Source organism: Triturus cristatus, chromosome 10 (genome assembly GCF_964204655.1).
Source record: "Triturus cristatus chromosome 10, aTriCri1.1, whole genome shotgun sequence".
Classification (NCBI taxonomy): Eukaryota; Metazoa; Chordata; class Amphibia; order Caudata; family Salamandridae; genus Triturus; species Triturus cristatus.
The window spans coordinates 1,187,751,968-1,187,777,488 of NC_140593.1; the positions used below are offsets into that span (position 1 = coordinate 1,187,751,968).

General features: G+C 39.5%; 1 protein-coding gene across 1 annotated transcript; it reads right to left on the reverse strand.

Annotated features, from left to right (window-relative positions):
• Nucleotides 1-2,947: 2,947 nt before the first annotated feature.
• LOC146796997 (olfactory receptor 1E5-like) lies at nt 2,948-3,883 on the reverse strand. The gene has a single exon (XM_085631493.1). It carries the CDS (start codon nt 3,881-3,883, stop codon nt 2,948-2,950), a length of 936 nt encoding a protein of 311 aa, XP_085487619.1.
• Nucleotides 3,884-25,521: the final 21,638 nt, after the last annotated feature.

A 25,521-nucleotide genomic window follows, 5' to 3' on the forward strand; every position in this document is an offset into this window, starting at 1 on the left:
TAAAAGAGAGAAAAGACAAGTTAAGAAAAGAATCCTGGGAAGCGCTCCACCAGGCTTCGGTCACTAATGACTGTGCAAGGTTTTGGAAAATTATTAGAAACCCCTTTCTCACAGAAGAGGTCCGCCCCTCTATCGAGATAGCCATCCCAGAGGACAAATGGATTGATCACTTCTCCAACGTGTACGAGGGTGACGGCCTGTTTTGTCCTCCTTGCAAACCTTTGGATTACCCTCTCCTGGGCAATATGCAGTTTTGCTTAACCCCTTCTGTGCCACGCCCTTTCCCCCTCCTGTGCCGGGCGTTTTATTAGTAGGTGGGGTTCATGACGAGATAGTCTCGTCATGGGCACAGCGCGACCGTGCTCCATGACGAGACTATCTCGTCATGGGCACTGAAGAGGTTGAAAAGGCTATACTAATGAGTAAGGGTGGGAAGGCCCCCGGCCCTGATGGCGTACCTATAGACGTGTTTAAGACTCTTCCGTCTCTGTGGGCCCCTCTTTTGGTTCAGGTGCTTAACGCCAGCTGTAGGACGGACTTACTGCCCACTTGGGTGGAGTCGATAATAGTCCCAATTTATAAAAAGGGGGATAGACTTGACCCGGGTTGTTATAGACCCATTTCCCTTTTAGACTCCTATACCAAAATAGCTGGACGTCTCATCCTGGACCGTCTACTTTTATGGGTTGAGAATAACTCTATTTTATCCGACCTACAATACGGATTTCGTCCCGGCCTGGGAACCGTGGAACAGGGCCTTAACTTTTTAATGTTGACCGGGAAGTATATCAGGGCTAAGAGGGAGAATTTGTTTGTGGCTTTTGTTGACCTCTCAGCCGCTTTCGACTGCGTGGTTCATTCTAAACTATGGACACTTCTGGATCAAATTGGGGTTGAAGAAAACATTATTTATTTTCTTAAATGTTTTTATAGTGATGCATCCGCTCGGGTTCGTTTTGGACGAAAGGGAGAATGCACGGGCAAAATCCCTATCAGGTGTGGTGTTAGGCAGGGCTGTGTCCTGGCACCACTCCTTTTTAATTTATACATTAATGGATTGGAGAAGGCCCAGTGCAACACAAGTTTTGACCCCCCATACGCAGCTGGTCGTCCAATACCGCTATTAATGTATGCGGACGACGCCGCACTAATGTCTCGCACTCAAGTGGGTCTACAACGCATGGTGGAGAACTTTGCCCTATTCATGAAAGATCTGGGCTTACGAGTCAATATATCAAAAACTTTCATCATGCGCTGTGGTAGAAGTGCAAAAATTAAAAAGACCATATTTATTGAGGGCCAGCAGCTATCTTGTACAAAGCAATTCTCCTACTTGGGTATTTTATTTACCGCGAAGGATGCTTGGGGCGAGGCTATATCAGCTAAAAGATTGGTAATGAACCGTGCAATTGCCACCCTTAGATCCTTCACGAGGAAATTAGGCACCAGACCACCTATTGAACTTATTAAGATCTATAAAGCCAAATGCGTTTCTGCCGCAATGTATGGTAGTGGGATCTGGGGCCTCGCTGATACTTCTCAGCTCCAGATTCTTGAAAATTCTTTTCTAAAATTTATCCTCGCTGTCCCTAGGAGTTCCTCTAATTATATTTGTCACTCGGAATTGGGACTCCCCTTTATATCTGACCTTATCAAGCTTGAACCGGTATTACTTTGGCATAGGGTATGGACAAAAGAAGAACCCAAACTCAACAGAGCCATACTGGCAGATGTTTTAAAACTAGACGGACACTCGAGGATACCGTGGTTGAACTACGTACAAAAAATCTTAAGTGACATTGGTAAACTGGATTATTTTCTAAAACCTCATACCATGCTTGCGATCTCACGGAAAGAGCTCAAAAAAGAGGGTTTGCTCTTTCTAGAATCCTTAAGAATTACTGCTGAGATCACAAAACCCACTGTTTTAAATCATCATTTAATCTTAACTTCTTTTAACATTCAACCCTATTTGATCCATGTCACGGGTAATTACGACAGATTTATATTAACCCGTTTTAGGTTGGGACTGTTTCACAGATTGGTTAGCTTTCCATCAGTTAACAACTGGTCTCATGTATTACCTCCCTGTCCCTGTGATGGAAGTTCCCCCCAAAGCACAATGCATGTTGTTTTATTTTGTAAATTTTACCATCAAATGAGGATTGTCCAATTATTACCTTTTTTAAGAGAGATCGGGCATCGGCAATGCCGCCCGGCCATGTATGAAATTCAACGGTTGGACAATTGCCTCTGTGTCGCAACAATTACATTGTACTTAAAGAAAGTGATTTCTATTAGAAATAGGATTACCGTGTAAATGGTATCTTTCCCTATTCTTACCCATGATAATGTGTTTTCCATATGATGTGACTTTTTTATTAATTCCCTTTTTAATGAACTGTAACGTTTTGCTATTTTACACTTTTATGATTGTTTTTTATTTACAATCGAATAAAGTTATATTGATTTGATTTGAACTTTCCACAAAGCACATCTCAGAATGCAAATAAGCTGAACACTCTTTTCTTGGATACTGGAACTGTAGCCTCGATTTCACACAAATATCATTATTTTAATTGGCTTACAAAATTCATGTATATTTTGACAGTGTGGAAAATATGGTTTTGAGTTGCATTTTAAAAGCTCTTCTATCAAGCTGCTGAGCCAATCATCTTTCTTACACAGATATTTTTCTACAGCGCCCTCAACATGTGGGGCTCGTAAATAAAAAGCAGCCAAAAGCTTCGGGTGAAATCTGGCCCAACATGCGGAATATCCAGTTGAAATCAACCCAAAATTACTGATTCCCCAGTTATTCCTCATTTCTTAGTGGACCCTCAGGTCCACCCCATAACGTTGGATTTTCCATATCCCTGGAGTTATCAGTACCCCTGATATATGTAACTCTGGGGGTTGGGGAAAACCTGGTCGTATACTGGGGAACTCATGATGAGGGCTTGACAGCTTTCTTTACTGCACTTTTGACGTCAGTGTTTCTCAGGCTGTAGATGAATGGGTTCAACATGGGCGTCACAATGGTGTATACCACTGTCACCACCCTCTGCTGGTCTAATGCCTTGGCTGAGACTGGGCGGATGTAGGTAAAGAAGATGCTGCCGAAGAACAGGGTCACTACAGTGAGGTGGGAGGAGCAGGTGGAGAAGGCCCGCTGCCTCCCTTTTGCTGATTGGATCTTCAGGATTCTGTATATGATGCAAACATAAGAGCCAATGGTGAACATAAAGGGGCTCACGGCGACAAGGGAGCCCTCAATGAAGAGCAGCCATTCATAGGAGGTGGTTTTGGAGCAAGCCAGTTTGAGGAGGGGCACGAGGTCGCAAAAGAAATTTCTGATGAGATTGGAGCCACAGAAGTCAAAATTGGACACAATGGCAACATGCATCAAAGAATGCATGGACACAAAGACCCAGGACCCACACACCAAGGATATGCACAGGCTTCTGGACATCACAGAAGTGTAGCGGAGTGGGTTACAGATGGCAGTGTATCGGTCAAAAGCCATCGTGGCAAGAAGGTAGGCTTCAGTGCCTCCTGTGCAGAAGAATGCATACAGCTGGGCAAAGCAGCTATAGAAAGGGATAGTTCTGACCTCTGACAGAATATCTTGCAACATCCTGGGGGCAATAGCAGAAGTGAAGCAAATATCCACAAAAGACAAGTTTCCCAGAAAGAAGTACATAGGGGTATGAAGATGGTGGTCTTTGATAATTACGGCTACAATCATGGCATTCCCCATAACAGCCGTCAAGTACATGGCAAGGAACAATGCAAAGAGTCCAGCCTTCTGATTTGGGTAGTCCGACAGTCCCAGCAGGATGAAGTTCTTCACTGACGTCCAGTTTTTTTCTATTTGTCTCATAGTTGCATTAGATGCAATATCCTTTTGGGTGGACTGTCTCTTCCTGCAGCAAGCAATTAGTAAGAGGCAAAGCATAGAATCATGTCAATGTAGAGAGCAAGCTATCACAGCAAACACACTCAGCAATTCATCCATTTATAGATTAACATATGGAAGCAGATCTGCTTTTCCAAAGAGTCACTCAAAGAAGCATAAACATAAACAGAATTTAATATACTGGTCTACGGACCTATGTGGACTTCCAGTACAAATTTGCTAATCCCTGGCCCCTCTCAATTCCTTCTCAGTCAGCCAGACATACAATGTCCTCCTTAGGTGTGCATTCATGTTGCCGCTTCAGTATAGCTCTTTACCTCTTATGGTACCGAGTGGGAAATCTGGCAACTCAGGCAGGATGAAGGAACTAATGTGAAGATAGCAGGACTGTTGGGGAGGCGTGAGTCTTGATGGAGAGATACATGTTAAGCTGATGGGGACACTTGGCGGGTATGGAGCAGACAAGGGGGCTCAAAGAAAGACATATAGTGCCATGGGGATATATCCAGAACCACAGGAGGTTATGGGTGAGATGGTGAGTTGATTGGGACACATAGTGAATTAGTGACACGTTGCAGATCTTGTGACCCCATGAAACTCAGACAACTGGCAATCCCTGTAAATGTATTGTCTGTTTTCCCTGAACCACAGCAACCAGATACTTTGGCAGGCTCATTGGTTGATAATTTTTTGGCTTTGTCTTTATGGAGGAGCAAAGCCATACTGTCAAGGTTTCCTCTCAAAGGCTGCTGTGAGGTAGAATAATACTGGTGGCCCAGAGATAAAACATGATAATGGTCATGTCCAGTCAGTGATATATATTTCAGAAAGTAATGGAGGTTTTATTCATGTTAAGTTCAATAGTTAAAATACAATTGATAGACCCACAGTTGAATGTTTCTAGCCAATAATTAGGGCCCTCTAGATTTCTTTCAAAATAGCAGCGTTACAAAACAAGTGTACTGAGGTAAGCTGAATGCAGGGAAAACCTACACCTTCTGTGGTTATTTACTTTTGAAAGTGCTGTATGTCTGGTTTGCTCTGAAAATATTTGCGAATAATGCATTCAGTAAAAGTGGTCGCAGTTTGCACACTGACATTTTCACAATGCATTGGTATTTTGTGAACTGATCTGTGTAGCAGTAGGCCACTTTACAAACTACTGAATTGTACTGGGTCGCAGTTTGACCCAACTCATGAACATTAATGAGTTAGGTCACAAATTGCAACCCACTATGGTTCGCTGACATCATAAGAATGCAAAGTACCATGTCAGTGATTGCTTTTAAATAAAGCAATCTTCTTTTTAATGAAGGTCATTTTCCAAAAAGGAAAACGGGATGCATTAAAAAACAAATGAATTCTTTTACAAACATGCCTGGTTGTAAAAAAAATGTTTTTGTCGGCTTTCACAAAGGGTAAGGGGTCCCTTGGGGGCCCCTTCCAGTTTGCATATGGTTACCACCAATTTAGATTTGGTGGTAAATATGAATATGTCACAAAACATTGATACATAAGCTAAAGAATTGGTATTTGGATTAGACACCCTGGAAAAGCCCTTCCAATTACCAATTCTTTATTTATTCTAAAACCCAAATTGCGATTTGGTAAAAATATCGGTTAAATGCACCTTCTGCAGAGAAATGTGTGCCCAGCAAATTTAAGGGGATATTATTAACAACAAGGTAACTCTGATGGCTAATGTGTTTTGTTTAGTCACAGTTCTGACTCATAAAGTAGCCCAGAGGATAACGGTAACATCCAGATCATGGAATAGTATTTTATGTACATGCGTCATGGCTTTTGTCAGAGAGATCCTTTTGTTAAATTCAGTCACTAAAGTTACAATCCTTGTATTAAAGCACAGTGAGCTATCTACCATCATCAAAGAGCTGCATTCACAGTGCAATGATGGATTAAAAACCTTATTTTGTATTGATCTTTCATTATGCTGAGGTAGATAAGAAAAGGGTTCCTTTGGGTTGTAATACATGTGCATGTACTACATGTATATCCAACCTCAGCCACCAAGTTACGTTTTAAATCCTGAGTTTGTGTTACTCCTGACCAAGCTCTTTTGACATATGGTTCCTACCAGTGTGGATGATATGACTTCTACACATTGTAACCCTCTTTGTCCTATGTAACAATTCTTTTATATAGTGATTTACACATGTGTACTATTCATTGTCTCTGAATAATATATGGGTGATGTAGAGCACTCTGACACTCTACCTTGGAATAAATAGTGTTTTAAAGGAAATTAAATAAATGTGAGAGGGACTTCAGAGAGCTGCACCGTTGGAGGGTGGTAGTGAGGGAATATTCGGAGAAGGATATCATGAGGTGTAAACAAAATTGGTGCACTGGGCACCACAAATGCTAAAGCCAACCCTGATGATTGGAATGGGTTGAAAAGGGGAAGTAGTGAGTAGTTATTGGGAGTAGTGGACATCTGTGCTTGTTAGTTGGGTGAATTGGCTAAAAAGGAGGGTACAGTTTATATAATATGTTTGGGGTTTGTGGACCTGTGCCCCTGTTAGTTGGGTGAATCACTAAAAAGGAGGGGAAAGTTTCAGAAGGATGCTTGGTCGTTAATAGTATTCAGAAAGGTTGAGGCCGATTCAGAGGGAGGAGGGATAGGACAACGTTGAAAGGAGAAGATTTTTTATAAACAAACTGATGTTAAGTTGTATATATATATATATATATATATATATATATATATATATATATATATATATATATATATATATATATATATATATTCACTGAAAACACCATAGGTTTCAGGGGTGTTATAGTTAGCTGGACATTTCCCTCGTACAAAACCCTAGAAATTCCCGTTATAGTTAGTTTAGCTAACTATAACTCGCGCCCCCGCAATGCACTGCTGATGACGTCACATATTACATCACTCATGACATGGTCAGTGACATCACTGATGACATCACTGATGACATCTCAAATGACATCACTGATGACATCACTGATGACATCATCCAGTGACTGTGTGTTTCTGTAAATTTCAAATATGTTTTATATATTTATAGTGAAAGGCCTGTGGAAGAATGAGTGGATGTACAAGTGTGTGAATGGATGATTTTCTAGGTGCGTAACTGACTCTATAAGTGAGTCATTAAATGTATCTTACTGCAGACTAGTGACTAAACTGTGTGAATGTCTGTATGTGTCTGTATGTTGGTGTATAAGTGGCTGCATGGTTTTGTGAATAGCTATATGAGTGTCTATATGGGTTATTGATTGGTTGTCTGAGTATCTGTATGGGTGCCTGAGTGTTTGTGTGGGTAGGGTGTCTGTGACTCTGTGACTAGATGTGTGAGTGGGTGATTCAGTGGGTGCATGGTTTTAAGAGTGCATCTGTGATGAACTGTATGGTTGAGTGAGTGTATGTATGGGTGTGTTAGGGATTGAATGTATATCTCAGTGGTACATTTGTGACTAACTACATATGTGAAAGGCAGTATATATGCGTGTAAGAGTATATAAGTGGGTATATGTGAGAGTGTGTGATTGTGAGAGTGACTGTATGGATGAGTGTGTGCTTGTATCAATGATTGTATAAGAGCGTAAGAATGTGGTACTATTTTTATGAGTAAGTGAACTTGAGTGTGTATAACTGCATAGGTGAGTAAATGGGAGTGTGATTATTTGCATGACTGACTAGGTGTGAGAGTACCTCTATGGATGATAGGTGGTGTGTGAGTGTCTATATAGGTGTATAAATGCATATGATAGTCTTGTATGGAGTGACTGTAAGTATGAGTGACTGTACAGGTGAATGAGTGGAGGTGTACGTAGACCTAAGAGTTAATGAGTGGGTATGTAGATATTGGTTTTGGAGTATCTATGGCTTTGAGAATGGAAGTCTGAAATTTTGAGTCGGTGTATCAAAGGTTATATTAGGGTGTGAGAAGATGCGGTAATTTATCACATGGATGATGTCATCAGTGATGTCATCAGTGGTGTCATTTGAGATGTCATCAGTGATGTCATCAGTGATGTCACTGACCATGTCACGAGTGATGTAATATGTGACGTCATCAGCAGTGCATTGCGGGGGCGCGAGTTATAGTTAGCTGAACTAACTATAACAGGGGAATTTCTAGGGTTTTGTACGGGGGAAATGTCCAGCTAACTATAACGCCCCTGAAACCTATGATTTTTTCAGTGAATTTCTAAGGTTTTTTAAATGTCAATTCCTAACTATAACGCCCCTGAAACCTATGGTTTTTTCAGTGAATTTCAAAGGTTTTTTAAATGCTAATTCCTATCTATAACTTATCTCTAAAGATATCATGAAAAGCATTCTTTTTTAAAAGTAGGGTGCACATTAGTTTTGTGGAAAAGCATCTTTGTGATTGGTTAAGAAAAAGCAGTTTCAACGTGGAGTACATATCATAGGATAAAATTTGCTCAGATCAACCACACCTGCCACTTGCATTTGGAAGGCACTGTTGGAACTTAAAACAATCATCAACTTTTAACCTGCACATGTCGTTAAATATTGAAGAAAATGTTACAAAAAAATATCGTTAAGTTTTAAAAAAATTGATGAACTTTTAACCTGCACGTGTTGTAGAATGTTCTAGAAAGTGTGTTGACAGAATACGTTGCACTTCTGACTTCTATGTGTTGCTGAATATTAAAAAAACGGTTCAAATGGAAAATTAAAAAGAAACCAATAGAGAAGTTTTCAAACCTAAAAGAATCAAGGAACTATTCTAATTTATTGTTTACATGTATTTATGTGTGCAGCAACAAAATTATAGGCACAACAGCACTAGGAAGAGGAAGAAGCAGGGAGTGGGGGGAGGGGGGAGATGGTCAGAATGGCACACATGCACAATTAAGTACAACACACATATAAACTAACAATGTCCAAAATAAAACACACCAACAAGGAGCACAAGTCACACAACCCGCCAACATCACACCACTGAACAAGCATAGAAGTGAAAACCACGCTGCATTCATACAGGATGTGTACAAAGGCCAGTCGTTGGTGTTGTGGGATGTCTGCGACCGTGGTCATCATGGATGAGATGCCCAGCATGTGGCACATGGTCGAGGTCACTGTGTGTTATGTTGCCAAACGGCTGCTCCTCCCTCCCACGAGCCCCCACACTTTTGTATGGTGCGCTGTTGTATCTCGTGCACTCGTACGGCACGCCATTGTAATGCCTATTTGCGCATGTCCTGCTACATTCCAACTACAACATCACAGTGCCGTTTGGAGGTGGTGCATGCCACTTTACAACATCGACTGCTGCAGCTCTTGCAACAGGCCACACCAGAACACAGAGACACACTTACCGCACTTCCTGTACACGGACATGTCCGAGACACCCCGTTCCCCTTGCCAGATAGGCACACCCCTGCACTGACCTGTGAACCCCAGACCAGCACACGCCAGTTGTGCATGCAGGAGGATGCGTATGTAGCTACACATCCAGGCTCACTGCCAACGCTGAGGTGACAGCACACTATGATGTTGCAGGACTCGTGCCTATCATGCTAAGACAATGACCACAGGGACACACTTACTAAGATATGGGTTTGGGGGGCATTGGTGTTCCTGGAGTTGTTGCGATGAGTCTTCTGGCCCTCATGGGTATCCCTGTGTCATGCTCATTGACTCTATGGCACCTGTGGGTGTTCTGGTGTGGCTCTTGGCTGTGTTCCCTTTCATGGTGCAGGTAGTTGTCCTGCTTAACACCAGCAGAAAGCAGGTGTAAAATCCCTGGTGCTAACGTGTCTTATCGCCGGAATTTGTTTCGCATTGTAATTGCTGTGAAAGTTGTGATGTGATTTTTTTCATGTGCAGAACAACATACGAACTGAGCAGTGTATCTCGTCAAGATCCAGCACCTGACGCACTATTGCCAATCAATATAAATAAAATGAGATTTCTTAATAGATTTTGTGTGTACACTGTAAGTGCAGCCAATACCTCAGTGCAATACAATACAGGATTTTAGTATTTAGAATAAATCGCAAACGTGTACCTCATGTCTTTTGCCACGGGCACGGCTACTCTCTATTTCATTATCAGCACATTAACGGAAGTAAAGTTCAGAAAAATCTAACACACTATTCAGAAGTTGGTGTAAACTGCAGATATCACTAGTATTCCAGCGATAAGTGCCCCAAAATGTAACACCATGGTGGACTCCATCAATAACAGTAATAAGAACAATACAGAGTCACACAGCAGTTAAGAGAACAACCAAAAACATTATTAATTTTTTTTTCAAACTTTATTTTTTATAATATAAATATATAAACGTTAAACTATTTTCAAACTTTATATTTTTATTAACATAAATATAAACAATAAACTAATAAACAAAATGTAACAACCATAATACAAAACAACAAAGCGGAACACTCCTGTGGGAAGATGTCACTGACAGACATGCAAAATCAAAAAGATTGTTAAAAAAAAACCAACATGGTATTCTTAACAAAATACCACAAGAAACAAATCACAGATATATAAAATGTATACAGCTAACAAAATTTTATAAGTTTAACTTACAAAAACTGCAATTGTTGCCGCTTTAAAATATTTACCAAATCTGAGGAATTTTGTTTGCAGAAGACACCACGCCCACAACGTTTTCCTTCAGTGGTGTGGACATTTTTTACTTTTCCCGAGGGGCAAACAAAGATCAATGCCACCTTGGTCACGTGCAAGATTTGCAAAAGAGTTCTGTTGCGAGGGGATCCTAACAAGAAATACTCGTACGGCACGTCAAGTATGATGAAACACCGTAGGACCCTTCATCCAAACAATCTTGCACGAGAAGAGTGCAAAAGGATGAGAAACACTCCTATTCTGTATCTGTAAAAAAGAATCACAAATAAATGTATATTAATAACTTTCAAATTTATACTATTCCATTACTGTACAAACACATTTTATATAAAAACTGACTAAGAAACTATAGCCCTGAACCACAAGTGTGACGACCGTTAAAACACTACATGCATAGTGCATACTACTTTGAAGCAGTTCATGCCCTAAAGCCTACCTCACTAAAAGACTACATGCTAACTGACTAAATGATTAGAGTACTATAAGGAGACACACTGGGTGAGTGACAGGGTGTTTGCTAGAAGAGTATGAAAACTAACTAGGGATTTCAAGGTGTGAAACACAACTGTGTAGGTGATTAGAGGACTGCATCAATACTGCATACGCATTTAAAGCAGTCCATGTGCTAAGGCCTGGCTCACTGCATGACTACTTGGGTACTGACTGAATGATTAGACTACAACAAAGAGAGTGCCTAGGTGAATTTATTAGTGCTAGGCTTTTCGCACAGGGAATGGATTAGTAATTGGTACTGAATGAGTCACTAGAGGAGTGCAAAGGTAGTCACAAGTGCTGGACTGTATGGATGCTGACTAGGAAATTGAAAGTGTGAAAGACAAGTATCTAGGTGGTTAGAAGACTGCATGCATAGTGCATAGGGGTTTGAAGCAGTCCATGTGCAAAGGCCTGGCTCAGTGTATGAATACTTAGGCACTGACTGAATGATTAGAGTACTGCAAAGATAGTATCTTGGTGAATTTATAAGTGTTTGGGTTTTAGCACAGTGAATGGATTAGTGCATGATGCTGAATGGGTCAGTAGAGGACTGCAAAGGGAGTGACAGGGTATTTCCTGAAAGTGTATGGATACTGACTAGGGAATTGAAGGTAAGAAAGACAATTGTGAAGGTGGTTAGAGGACTGCATGTATAGTGGATAACGGTTTGAAGCAGTCCATATACTAAAGCCTTGGTCACTGAATGAGTACTTGGGTACTGACTGAAAGATTAGAGTACTGCAAGGAGAGTTCCTGGGTGAATGTATTAGGGTTTGGTGCAGTGAATGGATTAGTACATTATGCTGAATGGGTCACTAGAGGAGTGCAAATGGAGTGACAGGGTGTTTGCTGGAAGTGAACGGATACTGACTGGGGAATTGAAGGAGTGAAAGACAAGTGTGTAGGTGCTTAGAGGACTGCATGCATAGTGGATAGGGGTTTGAAGAAGTCCATATGCAAAGACCTGGCTCTGTGCATGAATACTTAGGCAGTGACTGAATCATTAGAGTACTGGAAAGAGAGTGTCTTGGTGAATTAATAAGTGTTTGGGTTTTGGCACTGTGAATGGATTAGTACATGCTGTTGAATGGGTCTCTAGAGGACTGCAAAGGAAGTGACAGGATGTTTCCTGGAAGTGTATGGATACTGACTAGGGAATTGAAGGTGTAAAAGACAAGTGTATAGTATGTTAGAACACTACATGCATACTGCATAGACATTTGAAGCAGTCTATTTGGTACTACTTCTAGGACAGTGCTTAGGTAAAACTTTTAAATTTTCAGTTCTGCCACGGTGAACAGAATAGTACATGGTACTACACCTTAGTGTCAAACCCTGACTCATTTTATCAATGCATAAGCAAAGACTATCTTCTAATAGTATTAAAACTTGACAACATAAGAGGTTTTAAATTAGTTATCTGTCAGAAAATACACGATGTTACCAAATGCCTCTCTCACAGTGGTTCTCAAATGCACACAGACTCACAGTGTGATTCTACACAACAACCACTATACCTAGAAGTTTACCAAAAATCATTCACTACTGTGGAAGTGGTAAGCGAACTGCACACAATCTTCATATTTCAGGACTGCACTTTTATGTCAAAGCCTGACTCATATAATCAAAGCATAAGCAAAGACTGGCTTCTAATTCTACTAAAACTTCACAACATGACCGGTTTTAAAACAGGTATATGTCAGCAAATACACGATGTTACCAAATGCTTCTCTCACAATCCTTACCCAAATGCACACAGACTCACAGTGTGATTTTAGACAAGCAACACTATCCTAGGAGTTTACCAAAACTTATTCACTACTCTGGAAGAGTTAATGGTACTGCACACAATCTACATATTTAAGTACACCACATCAGTGTCAAAGCATGACTCATTTAATCAACGCATAAGCAAAGACTGGATTCTAATCCTACTAAAACTTCACAACATGACAGGTTTTAAGACAGTTATCTGTCAACAAATACATGATGTTACCAAATGATTCTCTCACAGTGGTTCCCAAATGCACACAGACTCACAGTGTGATTCTAGACAAGCACCACTATCCCTATGGGTTTACCAAAACTCATTCACTACTCTGGAAGAGTTAATGGTACTGCACACAATCTACATATTTAAGTACACCACATCTGTGTCAAAGCATGACTCATTTAATCAACGCATAAGCAAAGACTGGATTCTAATCCTACTAAAACTTCACAACATGACAGGTTTTAAAACAGTTATCTGTCAGCAAATACATGATGTTACCAAATTCTTCTCTCACAGTGATCCCAAATACACACTAACTCACAGTGTGATTCTAGACAAGCACCACTATCCCTATGAGTTTACCAAAACTCATTCACTACAATGCAAGTGGTAAGCGAACTGCACACAATCTACATATTTCACAACTGCAATTTACTGTCAATGCCTGACTCATATAATGAAAGCATAAGCCATAACTGTCTTCTAATGCTACTAAAACTTGACAACATGACATGTTTTACAACACTTATCTGTCAGCAAATACACGATCTTACCAAACACTTCTCTCACAGTGGTTCCCAAATGCACACAGACTCACAGTGTGATTCTAGACAAACAACACTATCCCTAGGAGTTTACCAAAACTCATTCACTACAGTAGAAGTGGTAAAGGAACTGCATACCATCTACATATTTCACGACTACACTTTAATGTCAATGCTTGACTAATTTAATCAACGCATAAGCAAAGACTGGCTTCTAATGCTACTAAAACTTGACAACATGACATGTTTTAAAACAGTTATCTGTCAGTAAATACACAATGTTACCAAATGCTTCTCTCACAATCCTTACCCAAATGCACACAGACTCACAGTGTGATTTTAGACAATCAACACTATCCTAGGACTTTACCAAAAATCATTCACTACTGTGGAAGGGGTAAGGGGACTGCACACAATCTACATATTTAAGTACAGTACATCTGTCAGCAAATACACGATGTTACCAAATGCTTATCTCACAGTGGTTCCCAAATGCACACAGACTCACTGTGTGATTCTAGACAAACAACACTATCCCTTGCACTATATCAAAACACATTTCTTCATCTAGAAGTAGTACTACATTTTAGTATAGAAATATAACATAACTCATTTCACAAATTCATAAACAATGACTGGTTTCTAATTCTACCGAAATATAAAAACTGCACAGTTATCTGTCTACAAACACATGAAAAACACAAATGCCTATCACAGAATGGTTTCTACATGCACACACATTGTAGAGAAAAGAAGTACTCCCTACACTTTAGCAGGAAAAATACATTAGTCTGATTAAAATAGTCTACATACATCCCCTCACAATTAAATAACTCATCTTTCAAGTTCTTTTGTAGATTAAGGAGTATATCAATCACTCACCATATTTTCTTGTACAGAATCTCTGCACTGTGCACCTCTCAGCAAAAGCAAAGAATGAAAAAATGTCCCTTTCATTTTCTACACATATACATGTAAACATCAAATCACAATCCTTCGCACATAAACTCAAAAGCAAACACACATTTCTATTGGTTAAAATTTCAACCCTTTCCAACTGAAATACATTTCAACCCTTCCCCCAATCTGCCTTCTGCCTGTTACCATAGAAACAGGTCATGGAACACTGCACTGAGCTCACAGGTCACAAGTTCAGCACACAATGTTCCTACACAAGACAGGAAGTGTGCTTGACTTTTCAACATATCAGCTTATCATATATAATGTTCCTTACAATCTGTTTTTATTAACCAATAACAATCATACCTTTAAAAAACAGAACTATACACCCTACCTTTCAGTGTAGAAAGTTGTTAAACAACCAATGATTTCTTGTCGTTTTTCAAAAAACGTTACCGTGGATCCGCGAATCCACCGCGAGAGGATCCGTGCATCCAACGCGATAGGATGCGCGCACCGTGCGTGCATTTCGCCGCTTTTAAAAAAAAAAAAAGGGGGGCCCCAGGGGGTCCTTCTGGGACCCCCTAAGCACCTCTACTGGGTCAGAGTATTTCCACTCTGCCCCCTTTATATGTTTTACGCACTTATTCCCCTTGCTTCTTCAGCCTCGCTTCTACCGAGGCAGAAAATGGCCGCCAACAGTTCCTGGTTTCGAATGTAGAGAGACGCTCGACAGCCAATTAGCATTCAGCGTGCGATCGGGAGGGTGCGCGCTCCGTTTGGGGAGGGTTCGCTTACGGTGCGGGTAGGGTCCACGGATCCTAGATATCACTAACTTTTTTACCCTAATTTTCTCAGGAACTACTGAACAGATTCACACCAAATATACAAAAGGCACGAGTCCGAACTGGGGACTACCTCTTTGCCAAATTCGGTGTCATTCCGTTCAGCGGTTCGGGCTGTAGTTGCAACAACAGATCCTATGGGAAATTGCATGGGGAAAATGCGTTTTGGGACCCCCCTTTTTTCTCGGCCCCCGCTTGACAAATCACCACAAAACTTTCAGGGTAGGAGCGGAGCGGAGCTGGCCAAAAGTTTGGGGAATTTCGCGAAGATTCGTCAATCGGCGCCAAAGAAATTCCCAATAGAATGTTGCGGATTTCCTATGGAAAATAGGTCCTAACTATAACTATCTACTGGCGACCGCCAGTAGATAATATATATATATATATATATATATATATATATATATATATATATATACATATATATATATATATATACATATATATATATATATATACATATATATATATATATATACATATATATATATATATATATATGTGACACTTAGTAAAGCTTTATTGGCTGGAGTAAACCACTCTATATATATATATATACCTATCTGTACATAGAACCAGCAATATTTACATTGTTTGATTTGAATACTACCCCTTGCATGTAGAGTGCTTTAATTATAGCATACATGTAAATCTTATATGTGATCTTAATATCAAGAATATTTTTTCACTTAATATATATATTTTTTAATCACTATTTTAACTTACGGTTTTATGATTTTATGGCATTTGTGTTGTTGTCACCTAAGTGAGCCTACATTGTATTTTGATCGTCGAGCATTGTTATTAACTGTGTTTTTAACTGGGCTTTTGCCATGTATTTGTTTTGATCTGATATTCACATGTATCCTGTCTTGAAGTATGCAATTATTTTATCAAATTTCTGAAATGAAACCTATACATGCATATATACACATAACACTTACTAAAGTTTTAGTAGTGGGCATAAACCCCTCAATATATACACCCATATGTAAACCGAATAAAAATATATTTACATGGTCTGAGATATTGAGGAACTTCGATTTTCGATCGCGATCGAATCGACCCGCCATTTTGTGGCCCGCCGCCATTTTGTGTTGCCATCACTCAGGCAGCACGGCGAACAAAGTCTATTCTGCTTTTTCTGTAGCCTGGTGTCGAAATACGCCTTCGGCCTCTATTTGCAAAGCTGGTGTTAGAACTAGCCGAGGACACTAATCCCTGTCTGGCTTTTCTAATCCCTGTCTCAACTATCTGTTGGCTCACACTATTCTTTCCTGACCTTATCTTATCGACTGGCCTTCACTGTCTCCTGCTAGCATTATCTCGTTTCACAACTGTCCTCCAACACACACAAACGTATCTCGCCACCTGCAAGTTAGTTATGAATCTGTTAATGAATTAGCTTGAGGGAGGGGTGACAAACATAGTTGGAGGAGAGGTCTCTTCAAGTCATCTGACACTTTTGTTTTCCAACTTTTCTCATTGGTTCCATCCTGTTTTCTAACTTTCCTTATTGGCTCTTTCTTGTATGTTCTGGGAGGGCTTTGGTTCAAAATGTCCGAACCTTGATTGTGTTTAACGCTGTGCGCCACAGAGTGAAGTGGCAGTCTCCTGAGAACCTACTCTGTGTACTTCTAGGATAACTGTACTAGCTGCAGCTAAATAAATCTGATCTTCTAACGCCGACAGAGTGTCCCGTGTCTCTGTGTAGCGAAGCAGGTGAACTCCGGAGACTTTGGGCGTACCCTGCGCCGCCAGGCCCAAAAGGTTCTGGTTCTTCAATATACATGAATCATGTGGTGTGATATACAAATTTCTTCTTCACCTTATATAAATGTATCTCCTTATAATAGGAAGCATAGTTCAATGTACAATGATACATATATAATCCTATATTCAGAATTACCCACCATGACATATGTTATTTTATAGAAAGTAGGCTTAAATCCAATACATACACTCCTCCACTTATAGGTAATGTAATTAAGATGTATTTATTATTTACTTTACATATACACATATATGTAATGCAACATATCCATATTTGTATATTTGTTTATACATATATAGTTCCCCCTTTTTTGTTATGAGTAAAATAAAGAACATTTATACATGTACACAGACATACCCACACATCTAGATCTAACTTTGTCTATTTGTATAGTACTATATCTAATATACACACATATACGCATTATACTTATTGATAATAATGTACACAGAATAAATCTCTATGTATATGCATCCAATTAATCTGTACATGCTTGTGGTAATAGTTATATTTTGTGGCATACCCATGTATGTTGGGCATATACTTAGACTATACAGACTATTTATTTTATTTTGTTATTTCTTATGTCAAAATGTAATCGTCATCACTTCAACTATGGTTACTTCCCACTCTAACCATATTTACATAGAGTACTTTGACCTAAATGTTTTAGCTAGAAATCATCAGAAACCTATATGCAGAAACTCATCTATATGTATATTTTCTATATACAATTTGATAGAGAAGGAGGCAATGTATATACATAACTATCATGTTGTATAGTATGCAGACAAAGGAAAAGATACATAAACAAACATATACCTGTGCATGTGCTCACATATGCATACAGATGACAGTGCCATGAATTATAGCTGCATAGATCTTCATGTATGTATATATGCACTTACCCACAATGATGTCTCTATAGATAAATATCAATAGATGCATGCAAAGGTGTAGACTTATGCAAACTGCACACACATATACACATATATGATCACATAGATATATATACATATGTGTTTGAGTGTGTATAAATATATATGTATATATATACATATATACATACATATATGTATATATGCACATACATATTTATATATATATACACATGCATACATACATAGTTCTCATGTGGGGAAGACCCAGATCTTGACTAATCCTTTGAAGCTGAGATTTTTATCAATGGATTTTATATTTATGTGCATTGAATTACATAGTTTGGCTGCTCGAACAGAGACAGATGTTCCACCCATGTTTTATTTTTATGTGTAGGAACTTTGAGGAGGGTAGCCATTTTCAAGCATAGGTTCATTTGGTGCATATATTTGGAAAGTTTCTTCCTGATGAAGAGTGGTCTTCTGTCATATATTACTTTGTGGGTGATACAAAGCAGCTTGAAGGTGGATCTTCTGAAAACTGGTAACCGGTGTAGGGCCTTCAACGCAGGGAATATTTGTGCATGTGGCTTTATAAGTAGAGTAGTCTAGTAGCAGTGTTCTAAATTCTCTGTAATCTTCTCACAGTTGGTGCAGGTGAATTGTGATATGGACCATTAGCGTAATCCCGATAGGACATGAGAGATGGTAGCTTGAACCTTGTGGGAGAATCCTAGATATGGGACATGTGTCACAGTGTTTTCATTGTGAGAAAGTGTGATTTGGCTACCTTAACAACCTGTACATTGATTGCACCTTGGCGCCCGTGGTAAATCCAAGGCATCTTACCCTCTTAGATACGTTTGGTGGTGGTCCTGGATTGTCAGGCCAGGGACAGAGATGGTCACAGGTTTTCCATTCGCCACAGTTGAGTATTGTCAGTTTGGCCCAAGAGAAGAAGGGCGGTAACCCTGTTCTGGTACTGTGTTATTAAGGTCATCCCAGATTGAGATTAGAGCGGATTCATTGCTTCTTGTCAGACAGAATTCAGTTTAGAAGTTGGAAAGTATGGAATTGTCTTCAATGACTTGTGACATATGGGCAAAGGTTGCTCTTTCCATAAGTTTGCCTAGGAATGGTCATTTTGCTATGGGTCTGAAATTGTCGGGGTCTTGATTATGCAGTTTAGATTATTTTTAATGGGTGTATGTATGCCTTTTTTTACGTTGTGAAGGAGTTGGTGATGCGTATTCTGACTGGGATGGCAGCTGAAGTTGTTAGAATGTTTTTGAAGATTTGGACATTGGTCAAATGAGCGATCAGTGGGCTTGCTTGAAATGTTGTTGGTGATAGTTGTTTCAAATGGCTTGTAGTTGTTTTTGCTGGTTAAATAGGAAAATAAAGTGTTTGCTTTAGTTGTGTAATGTTTTGCCAGTTTGTCACAAAACCCTTGAGAACTGGGATTGGTCGCTTCTGTGCATTTTTGCTTACAGAATTCTATCAGTTTCATAAAATTCTTCTTTTATTTGCTTTCCCATTATAGATCTATATATTCTGTTATGTCTGCGTAGGGATAACTTGTCTTGAGGGTTGTTTATTTTGAGCCAGTTGTGTGAAGCTTAGCAATTTGTTTTGTTAACTTTTCGATTCTCTCTTCATCTAAGTTGCATAAGTTAAAGCTTCCTGGGGCGATTCATAGAGAATTTGTTGTGGCCAGATCTGTGTTGTAGATAGGTAGGTTTTCTAGTTCCTCCATATTCAGCTTTTTACAAGGTTGATTGCGGAAAAGGTAATTTTAGAAGGGGTGAGTTGTGTTGTAGAAGACAGTGAGGTAGTCGTCTGACCATGTGATCCGCGGCTTAGGCGTTCTCCTCCTGCTTTCCTGTGTCTGGCATCGAAAGAGGAAAGGGGTGTGTGGTTACGGTATTCTCAGCCGATAGCCTGCATCTCTGTGATCTGAGTAATCCTTTGGATGGGACTAGGCATGGTTTGGCGAAGATGATAACTACTGTGTGTCCTGAGATGCATGTGGGATTAGGAATGATCTGTTATATGTTGTGTGTGTCTAGGCCAGTGAGGATGATTCTGGGGTGTGATATATCAGGTTTGTCAAACCATATGCTGAGGTCACCAAGGATGCATAGACCTGAGTATATTGTAAGAATATTAAAGATGGTGTCTAGAAATGTCCCTGGGAATGTTGCTTTGCTAGGTGGTGGCCTATACAGTGGAGAAGGAGAAGGTAATATGAAAAGTTTGGAGTGAGGCTGTACCTGACACGGATGGCCTACCAACCTTGTAAAGAAATATTTGAATCTTTCATGAGGTTTTTAGTTTCTTTAAAATGTTGAGCTGCCTCCTCTTTCGCCTATGTGAATATGTGACACAGTTTGATAGCCTGGTGGAACAGCTTGATGCAAAACTGGTGCCATGTCTTTCCCCAGCCATGATTCAGTTATAAATGGTATGTCAGGTTCTGGGTCTATCTTTATGTTGAATATGTTTATTTATCTGTGGGCAGTCTAAAGAATGTTTTTGGAGGTGGTGTGAGTTTGTGCTGGAGGAGAGCAAGTATTGTCCTTTGAAGTAGTGGGTGGTGTGCTGTTGATGGTGGTGCTAACTGTTGCAGAGCAGAGAAAGTATGTTTTTGTATATCATTATCTTCTTTCAAATGGTATAGAAGACATATTTTTGGGTCTGTATATGTGAGTGGTGGTGAGTTTGTTTGAAATTTGAAGGATTGGTCTGTGGAACTGTCTTTGAAAAGTAGTTTTTTTAATGAAATCCATATAACAAAGAATTTATATCCATAAATACATCCATAAAATTAATCAAATATATCAACAAAACAGTATAGAAGGGTTAAATAGCACCAATTAACCGGAAAATAGTACATCCCAAAATTTATAGAGCAGACCACCATGCTATATCCTGGAACAGGATCCACTGCTAATAATTACTACACACTAAACAATTGATCAAATATTAGACATGTACATACAGAGCTATGAATATGTTCAAAATACTAATTGATCCTGTACTCATTAAAATGGTAATAATTTATGGAAAATAGCAAATGTCATAAAATGGATTAACATACAGGTATTATTATGCATCAAAGTCAGACATATTAAGAATCCCTATGCTGAGATAGGCTAAATACTAAGATCTTAATCAAAATAGCCTGCCCAGACCCTCTCAAACTTCTTAAGTTCGCCTGTTCTTAGTGCATAAGCTTGTCCGCTTTTTTTTACTTGCTTCATTTTCCAAATCGATTCATATTTAGATGGTATGGCGTCTGATGCCATCTCTGAAGTAAAAGGGATCTTGCGATAGCCATTGCGATATATAATAATTTAATCAGCCTATCTGAAATTAGAAGGTCTGGGTTGTAACCAAATACTATTAACCAAGTATTTAAACCTGTAAAAATTCCACATTCGTGTTCCAGATAGTAAAAAATGTCCTTCCAGAACCTCTGAATTAAGGGGCATTGTGATATAATATGTGTCCAATTGGCAGAAGGATGGTTAAGGCAGCAAAAACACTGTGCAGATTGGTTGGAGTAAATCTTACATAGAAAAAGTGGAGTTCTATAAAGTAGCCATTTACTAAAAAACAACATCCTATGCCAATTAGCTCCCCTCAATGTGCAAAAATTCAAATTATTAAGTGCTGACCACATATTCGCTATAATTTCCATCTCCCCATGTTTTGCCCATTTCGTTATGGCCTTCGCCTCCAAATCGATACCTTTGATAGAGGCTAAACGCTTTTTCCATTCCCCCGGCGTCTTCAATGTAATGTCGTCTAATAGATCATAAACTAAGGATTTCCGATCAATGATTTGAACCAGATCTAGTTTACTTAAAAACCTACTAAAGACATTATATGACCCAAGGAGAAGAAAATCATTTGGAATTAAGGAACACATTTCAGTTATATTCAACCATCTATCATTCCTTAGAAAATCTGAGATTTTTCCAAATCCAGCCTTTGCCCATTTTTGTGTAATTACCAACAATTCTCTTATCCCGCATTGTAAAATAGGCCCAGATAATGGAGTTGAAGAGTTAATTACAGGAATGGAATATCTTTTATAAAAGGCCTGACGTCTATGGAAAAACCACTGTATACACTTATATCGTACTAATTTAGGAGATTTGACAATTGTTAGTGGGAAGTTGATCGGATTCTCTTTACAAATTAAATTCATGAAACAATTGATAAAAAGACTTGATTGCAGTTCCGGCTTAAATCTGGACATGTATTGTGCAAAATATGCGAAGTAATAATCCCTCAAATTTGGGAGAGTTAAGCCACCATTTTCCAGTTCCTCATATAAAGTGCTAAGTGCAATTTGGGGGACCTTCTTTCCCCATAAAAATGATGTAAACATAGACTCTATTTTATTAAAAACTGAACTCATTAAAGCACAGGGAATCGCTGAGAAGAGGAAATTAAACAGCGGAAGAACTGACATTCTAATCAATGCAGCCCTGCCCACAATGGTTAATGGGAGTGAATTCCATTGGAAGAATAGATCCTGGACCTTTCGTAAAAGTGGGGCAAAATTGAAATCATATAAGTTAATAATTTGTGCCGAAAATTAAACCCCAAGATATCTTTTCGGTTTCGTATTTAAAGAGGAAAGAATATCGAGGTGCAAATCTGTCAGTGCTCCGCCACACTGTATAACTTCTGTCTTTTTTTTATTAATTTTATATCTGCCAAGCAATTCGAATTGTTAAAAAATGTCAAACGTTTTTATTTGAACCTCCTCTTTGGGCTCTATAATAAGCATAACATCGTTGTAGTATAATTTCAATTTTGCCATAGTTGGCAGTGGAGGATAGATATCCATACTATTCCTGATGGCAATCGCCAATGACTCAATAAAAAAGGCAAATAGTACCGGGGACAATGGACATCCTTGTCTAGTTCCCCGTTTAACGTCAACTTGGCCGACCGCCGTGGTGTTAATAATTATGTTGGCTTCTGAATTAGGATATAATTTCTGAACCAGTCCTGTGATCTCAGAAGGTATGCCGAAATTTGCCAAAATAAAAAATAAAGTCTCCCAGACAACTAGCTCAAATGCCTTTTCGGCATCTAAAAGGAGGATCAGGGCTGGTATCTTCCGAGTCTCAAAGTAATCTAAAGCTTCCGCTGAATAATGCATATTAGTGCCAAGCTGCCTCCCAGCAATGAACCCATTTTGGTCAGGGTGAATCAAATGCGAGGCAAATCGGTTAAAACGATTAGCTAAAAGTTTTGTGATTATTTTATAGTCAGAGTTTAAAAGTGTGATGGGATGATAGGAATTGGGGTCTTCACTATCCTTGCCTTTTTTTAAAAAAAACTGACTATATTCCCATTTCTAAATGACAATGGTATCACCCCACCCTCTAAGATTGAATTGGCCAGCAATAAAAAATAATCTGAAATAGTACTGGAAAAAGTTTTGAAGAATTCCGCCGGGAGGCCCTCCGGCCCACAGGCTTTACCATTCCGAAGATTTTTAATCACATCCTCCAATTCATTATTTGTGAAAGAACTTGCCATGTTTCATTTCTCATCATCTGAAAGGACAGGCAGTTCATGCTTCTGAAGAAAATTTCTCAGGGTTGTCATCTCAATAGTCTGTTGTTGCCCGTATATGCTCCTATAATGTTGTAACATTGTATCCCCTAATGCAGCCGGATCGTCAGTTCGGGAAGCAGTTATAGGACATTTCAATGCAGTGTTTTGATTAGTTATGGCCTGCTCTCTTGCCTGCCATGCAAGAAACCTCCCGGTAAAGTTACTTTCTTCATAAATATTTTGCCTGTGGTGCTGATGAAAAGATTCACCTTTAAGATAATATTTTTCACTGAGATCCCGCTTATCCTGATCCAGCTGCCTGTGGTTAAATCTGAAGGACTGCTGATAAATGTATCGAAGGACCTTTGCACTTTCTGTTCTAATGTTCGCTTTGCTTCCTTGACTTCCCTACAATTATCAGCATCCTTCCAGATGGCTAGTCCCCTTAGAAAGGCCTTGAACGAGTCCCAGACCATATGCGGAGGTGCTGAGTCATAATTTCGCTCAAAGAATTCTATATTCTCAGATTTAATAAAAAGTACCCAGTTCTCATCTGATAAATATTGCCTATTTAACATCCATCTTTTAGGGGTCATGGCGTATTCACCTAGCTCTAACTCAAGAATCACCATTGCATGATCCGAAAACCCATCCTGTAGGATTCTCTGTTGGCTATAAATCAATCTCCTGAAAATGAGAAAAAAATCAATGCGTGATGAAGTACGAAATCTACCTGAGGAACAAGGATAGGCAATCTTAGTTGGAAATGCAGCCCTCCAGGGATCCAAAATATCCATAGTCAAGCTATAATTTTGCAGACTTCTTGATTTTTTAGGTTTTAACTGTTTTTGGACAGAGCGGAGGAGTCAATTTTAGGGTCTATTAAGAAATTGAAATTCCTCCCTAAGATCAATTCGCTAGGTACTTGGATTAATGATTGAAAAGTTCCTCATATTGCATAGGGTTATCTTCCACTGGGGCATATACGCTGGCGAATAGTAAAAGTCTGCCCCATAGGTTACAGGTGGCCCAACACCACCTGCCATTCTGAGCATTTAAAGAAGCCTGAAGTTTTTTACTAGAAAAAATTGCCGTGCCCCTAGGAGATGCCGAAGATTAAGAGAAACCCCTATAGGCAGCCCAGGACCTAAACTGTCACGGTCACCGGGTTATCCTCAGGATTGGATCGAAGCTCAAAAAGGGTCCACTTCTTGACAGCCCCAAGTCTGGATAGAATAAATCCTCTTGGACTAGTGAGATGGTCAAGCGAGGGAAGGAAAGGGTAGGAACAGCGGGGAGGGAGGCCTGGGAACAGAGAAAAGAGAGAGAGAAAACAACATCAAAATATAATTCAATGACTTAATGTTTGGTATCTAAAAGGACGTTTGGTAGTGAAAACCCACTCTACCTGTAAAGCAAAATATGGATGGCTTTCTGCTGGGCGAGATGTGAGGGTGAGTACAAGGTAACAGCACATTCATATTCTAGTAAAGAAATGAGCATGGTTAGCAACGCTTTGCGTGTACACAGAACTATACATCCTTTGCTCTCGTGTTTATGTACCATACTATATCAAAGTTTGTTTCAGGCAAATTGTAGACACAAAAGAGTCAGATATCCAAATACGCATCCATCAGATTAGGTCTGCACTCTGGTAAAACTGCAGTGTTCATTTCCCTTCAGGACTAGACACCAGCGCCTTGCTTGTGTAACGTAATAGAATAGTAGAGTTCACCAACAGTATATTGTTCTCACAAAACAAACACAAGGGCTCCCACTCTTACTTCAGAGAGAGAGAACGTAAATAAAGCCCCAGTCACAATGCCTTGGTTAGAACTCACCAAGTGATCAAAACACCCCCCGCATGAGACCGCCTGGAAATGCGTGTCTCGCCAACGGGAGGAATCAAAGGAGTAGCGTGAAGTGCAAACAAAGATTCTTTTAGCCCTCCCGCATGAGACCGCCGA